This window comes from Loxodonta africana, chromosome 4, assembly GCF_030014295.1.
Source record: "Loxodonta africana isolate mLoxAfr1 chromosome 4, mLoxAfr1.hap2, whole genome shotgun sequence".
Taxonomy (NCBI): Eukaryota; Metazoa; Chordata; class Mammalia; order Proboscidea; family Elephantidae; genus Loxodonta; species Loxodonta africana.
In genome coordinates this window covers 187,332,303-187,337,348 of record NC_087345.1, presented here as the reverse complement: position 1 = coordinate 187,337,348, position 5,046 = coordinate 187,332,303, and the positions used below count along the sequence as shown (strand labels likewise).

The following is a 5,046-nucleotide window of genomic DNA, read 5'->3' as shown; positions in this document are numbered from 1 at the left end:
CTTCAGAGAAGACAAAAGGAACATTTTAGGACTTCTCCAACAAGTGAAGATGGTTGTGGAAATATTTTCAAGAATGGAACACCTATTTTTTTAGTTGTTGTAAAATACATACAACACACATTTTCCAATTCAACATTTTTCCCGTATACAATTCAGTGACACCACTTGCATCAGTCATGTGATGCAGCCATCACCAATATCCACTGCCACATTTTCTATCCCCATAAATGGGAACTCAGTGCTTCCCAAAGACTGCCCCTTTCCCCTCCCTCCTGCCCCTGGTAACCACTACTAAGCTCTGTTTCTACACACGTGGCTATTCTAGGTATTTCATGTAGGTCAGATCATAAAATATTTGTCCATTTGTGATTGACTTACTCCACTTAGTAGAATGTTTTCAAGGAGGAAACACCTTTTTGATAGAGAAGTTTGCTAGGCTAGGGGGAGGAAGTTTTCTTTCCTGAGTTAAAAGTGGTTGCTTCTATTATATCCTGAAGTGTCTGACTCTTCTGGTGGAGACATCTGAGCAGTGCCACAGGCTTGGAATGCCCCAGAGGGTAAGAATAGCCCACTATGTGAGATGACTCCTGCTGTCGTCTTCTGGCAAGGCAGTTGTCAGGAATGCCTTGTCTCAGAGGCAAACAGCTCGGAGGCCCTCTGAACTCAAAGACAGGAAAACTGGCCTCCTCCTCCTGCACTCAACCCTTCCGTTTCATATCTCCAAGCCTCATACTGAAGTCTTTTTGTAGCTAAAACAGAATTACTTCTGCCAGGATCTCCCATCTCCGTGGGAAACACTGGGTCTCCGGCGGCTTGGAGTTTGTGACATTGGCGAAGCATGGAACATTTGGACCTGCTGGGGTTCCTAATCGTCACGTTAAATTACAATGTGACGATTGTCGGTGAGTATCCTGGAAACCTGCAAACCTCCTATTCCGCTTTTGCTTTCTTTACCACTTTAGAATCGAGTCCTTCCTAAAGGGTGAAATTATTTCCTGATTTCCATCTGGCTGGTCCACCTCCAAAAGAAGGGCCTGTGTCACTGAAGGCAAGGGGGCTGCGCACTCCAGCCTTCCTCTTTGTCATTTAAGGAAGTTGTCAGAGAGCTGATGGTGTGAGCATCACTCCTCTCACCCAGCCTCTGCTCCCCGACATCTGAGGGCCATGTCTGAAGACTAAAGCAGATGGGAAGGGGGGTATTATATGGAACTAGTCTCTGGTTCACAATACCTGGAAAAGGAACAATACAGTAAAAGCTAATGAGAAATTAATACCTTGGTTATGCTCTTTTCTTGTTCATCTTTTTGGAATTTATTTTTAAAGCTTAATTTATATGGATTAGTATTTTCTTTCATGCACATTAAGCCAAATTTCAACTTAAATTTATATCTATATTTTTTGAGCAAAAAAGTACTAAATATATCTGGGTTTGTTCAAGACAAGTCAAATTTCAGAGAGGTGTGGGTGTCATAAAAAAGAGGACTGAGAAAAGTCTTAAGATATCCTGAGAAGTGGTGGGTTGATACTTTACTTGCTCGCTATTTTGTAGAGTTTAAACAAAACGTACTTATTCTTAAAAGTTTGAGTCAGTGCTTTTATCACGTAATGATATTATTCTTTGAGTTTAACTGACTTCGTTTATAATAGAGCCTTGTTTTCTGCTATCAGTGCTATTTTCTCTATCTCATCACAAAGTACAATATTGACAATTTTTTTGCGGTGTCTTCAACATGTTCCTTAACAGTTGCCCCATGGCTTGAAAACAGGGCTTTGAAGTTATTTTGGTCTTCTAGGCTGGCCTCATTTATTCATGATGAATTGAAGAAGGACAAACCTCATTAATTCATATTAACTGAAACAGGGAGAAAAGAATTCTGCATTATTGAAACATCTGAAAAATTGAATGTTCCTAAAGACATTTCAATTTCAAGGACAATAGAGCAACATCACATGAAAACCCCATAATTAAACAGAGATCTCAGGGACCATTATCATAAATAAAGAAGACTTACTGAAATTAGTAACATGTATTTGCTATATACAGTTTTAGGAATATGCTAACATTCTTCAAAAAGTTGATTCTTCTACGAAGAGTAAGATTTGATTTACATTATCAATTTATTTACCAAGACATTCTTTCTAGATAGTCCAGTCCAGGGGACATTACCAAAAGTCTGAATTAGCAGAGTCAGATGAAAACATTTTAAATACATAATGCTTGCTTTAATCTGCTAACCAGAAAACATTTCTCAGACGAATAGGTTCAGTGTAGTGTCTGACACACTTTCAGCGCTCAGTAAATATTTGTCACATGAGCCGACTGGCTTATGCTGCTGTAATTAAATTCTTGCTTTATTGGGGCTTGTTGATTTCTCCACTCTCAGTCCAGTAAACACTAAAAAGTGTCATTGGGATGAAGCATCTTCCTATGGCTGTGATGCTGTCACTCATTCCTGCTCCCTCTTGTCTAGGCAAGATCTGGCTTATCTTCATGACACTGCTGAGGATGATGGTGATCATTTTGGCAGGGTACCCCATCTACCAAGATGAGCAGGAAAGGTTCGTTTGCAATACTCTGCAGCCAGGATGTTCCAACGTTTGCTATGACATCTTCTCCCCTGTGTCCCACTTTCGGTTCTGGCTGATTCAGAGCGTGTCGGTCCTGTTCCCTTACGCTGTCTTCAGCGTCTACGTGCTCCACAAAGGAGCCATGCACGCCGCGGCTGGAGGCTGCCCCCCCGATGGCGGCCAAGGGGGCCCCACCCCGTGGGACCTGACCACCGCAGAGAGGCACCACCCACGGCCCTCCAGGGAGGGACGCGGCCTGGACATCCCAGACTTCTCCTCTGGCTATATCGCCCACCTCTTTCTTCGCACCCTGATCGAAGCAGCTTTTGGGGCCCTGCACTATTTCCTCTTCGGGTTCATGGTTCCAAAGAGGTTCTCTTGCTCCCACTCTCCTTGTACCAGCGTAGTGGACTGTTACATCTCTCGGCCCACGGAAAAGTCCATTATGATGCTTTTCATCTGGGGAGTCAGCACCCTCTCCTTCCTCCTCGGCCTCGCTGACCTGATGTGTAGCGTGCGCAGAAGGGTGCGGCGGAGGCGAGCACCCAAGCGGGTGGCCAGAACTTCCTCCAGCAGGACAGAGAGCCAAGGCCTGAAGTCTCCCCCTGGCCACTCTGCGGAACGCGTGGCCTCTCGGAGCCTGGAGAGAAGGCGGAGTCACATCAGTGAGGATGATGGATGGGAGGAACAGGAGGTGCCTATTCACCCAAGAGTGTGGGCCCGAGAGGAGGGTACCAGGACCAACGTCAACAGCCCCAGTGAGAAGTCCGCTGTGTCGGGGAGGATGGAGCTTCCAGACGAGGATGAGAGTGAGGTGATGTCCTCAGCCAGTGAGAAGCTGGCCAGGGCTCATCCAGAGCTCCGGGGCAGGCTCCACAGAGAGGCCACCCAGGACCCAAGGCGTGAGGGCCATGCTGACTGGGGAGAGCTCCCCTCAGCCCCCCGGAGCCGGCTTGCAGGGCACTATTCATCCACTGAGTTACAGCCCCCTGACCGGCTGTCAAAGTCTGGCAGTGCTACCCACCTGAGAACCAAAAGGTCTGAATGGGTGTGAGGAGGAAACACCCAGCAGTGAGCCCCCAGTAGGGGCTGGACTGAGCTCCCCAGCACTGGCAGCTACCCTCCTGTTCAAATGGAAGTATGCACTGGGACACCTGTGAAATCTTACCACTTGACTAAGTTCCCAGAGAAGGTTAACAGGCAGAAAGGTGGGCTGCCATAGGGACAAACGGACTTGATGAGAAACTCTAATATATTCTCAACGCAGATTTCATTTAGATAATGCTTTCTGCTGAAAAAAATTATTTAACTTTCAAATGCTGACGAGTAGCTACAATGATGGGCTGAAGAGTGTCAGGTCAATCTCAATGACCTTGAGACTGTTTAATATGCCACACTCTGGCTGATTCTATTGTATTATCCCTTACCATAGTATGTGCTCAGTGTAAAGCATTTTCTCTTGCATTAATAGAACTCATTAATTTTGTAATGTTTCCTGGTGAATTACGCTGAGGTTTTTTGTTTATTTTTGCATGTTTTTCTTCTTGAAGGAAAAAGGCTTAAGTTATGCGTGTCATCAATAGACGTCGGTTAGCATCTAATTTCTCCAAACCTCTTTAATAAAATTCATGCTGATTGCATTGTAATATCATGCTTCATACTTCTTGTGTTTTAGGAGGAATGACAAATGGGGGGAATATGGCTAAAAAACAATTGGTTGACAAAAGCTAAGAAGTTTCCTGAATACGACCAAATGGTTCGAAGGTGAGAGTAGCCTGGACAGGGCTCTGGGGACTATGGTTTCAGGTGACATCTAGGTCAATTGGCATAACAAAATGTGTTAAGAAAATGTTCTGCATCCCACTTTGGTGAGTGGTGTCTGGGGTCTTAAATGCTAGCAAGTGGCCATCTTAGATGCATCAATTGGTCTCAACTCACCTGGAGCAAAGGAGAATGAAGAACACCAAAGACACAAGGTCAGTATGAGCCCAAGAGACAGAAAGGGCCATGTAAACCAGAGGCTCCAGCAGCCTGAGACCAGAAGAACTAGATGGTGCCTGGCTGCCACTGATGACTGCTCTGACAGGGGACACAACAGAAAATCTCTGGTGGATTGGGAGAACAGTGGGATAAAACAAATTTTTTTTTTTTTTTTTTATGCAGACCTCAAATTCTGATGAAAAGGCCAGACTTAATGGTCTGACTGAGACTGGAGGGACCCCAGAGGTCATGGTCCCCAGACCCTCTGTTAGCCCAAGACTGGAACCATTCCTGAAGCCAACTCTTCAGACAGGGATTAATTTTTTTTATATATACAATAGAAAATGATACTGATATGAAATTCTTGGCTCAAGTAGACACATGAGACTGTGAGCAGCTCCTGCCTGGAGGTGAGATGAGAAGGCAGAGGGGGACAGGAGTTGGTTGAATGGACATGGGGAACACAGGGTGGAGAGGAGGAGTGTGCTGTCTCATTAG

General features: G+C 45.1%; 1 protein-coding gene across 1 annotated transcript; it reads left to right on the top strand.

Annotated features, from left to right (window-relative positions):
- Positions 1-456: 456 nt before the first annotated feature.
- On the top strand, positions 457-4,169 carry GJD4 (gap junction protein delta 4). Its single transcript, XM_003420723.3, has 2 exons — positions 457-902; positions 2,472-4,169. The coding sequence occupies exons 1-2, from the start codon at positions 839-841 to the stop codon at positions 3,620-3,622; spliced, it is 1,215 nt and encodes a 404-aa protein (XP_003420771.1). The 5' UTR covers positions 457-838; the 3' UTR covers positions 3,623-4,169.
- The last annotated feature ends 877 nt before the right edge of the window (positions 4,170-5,046 follow it).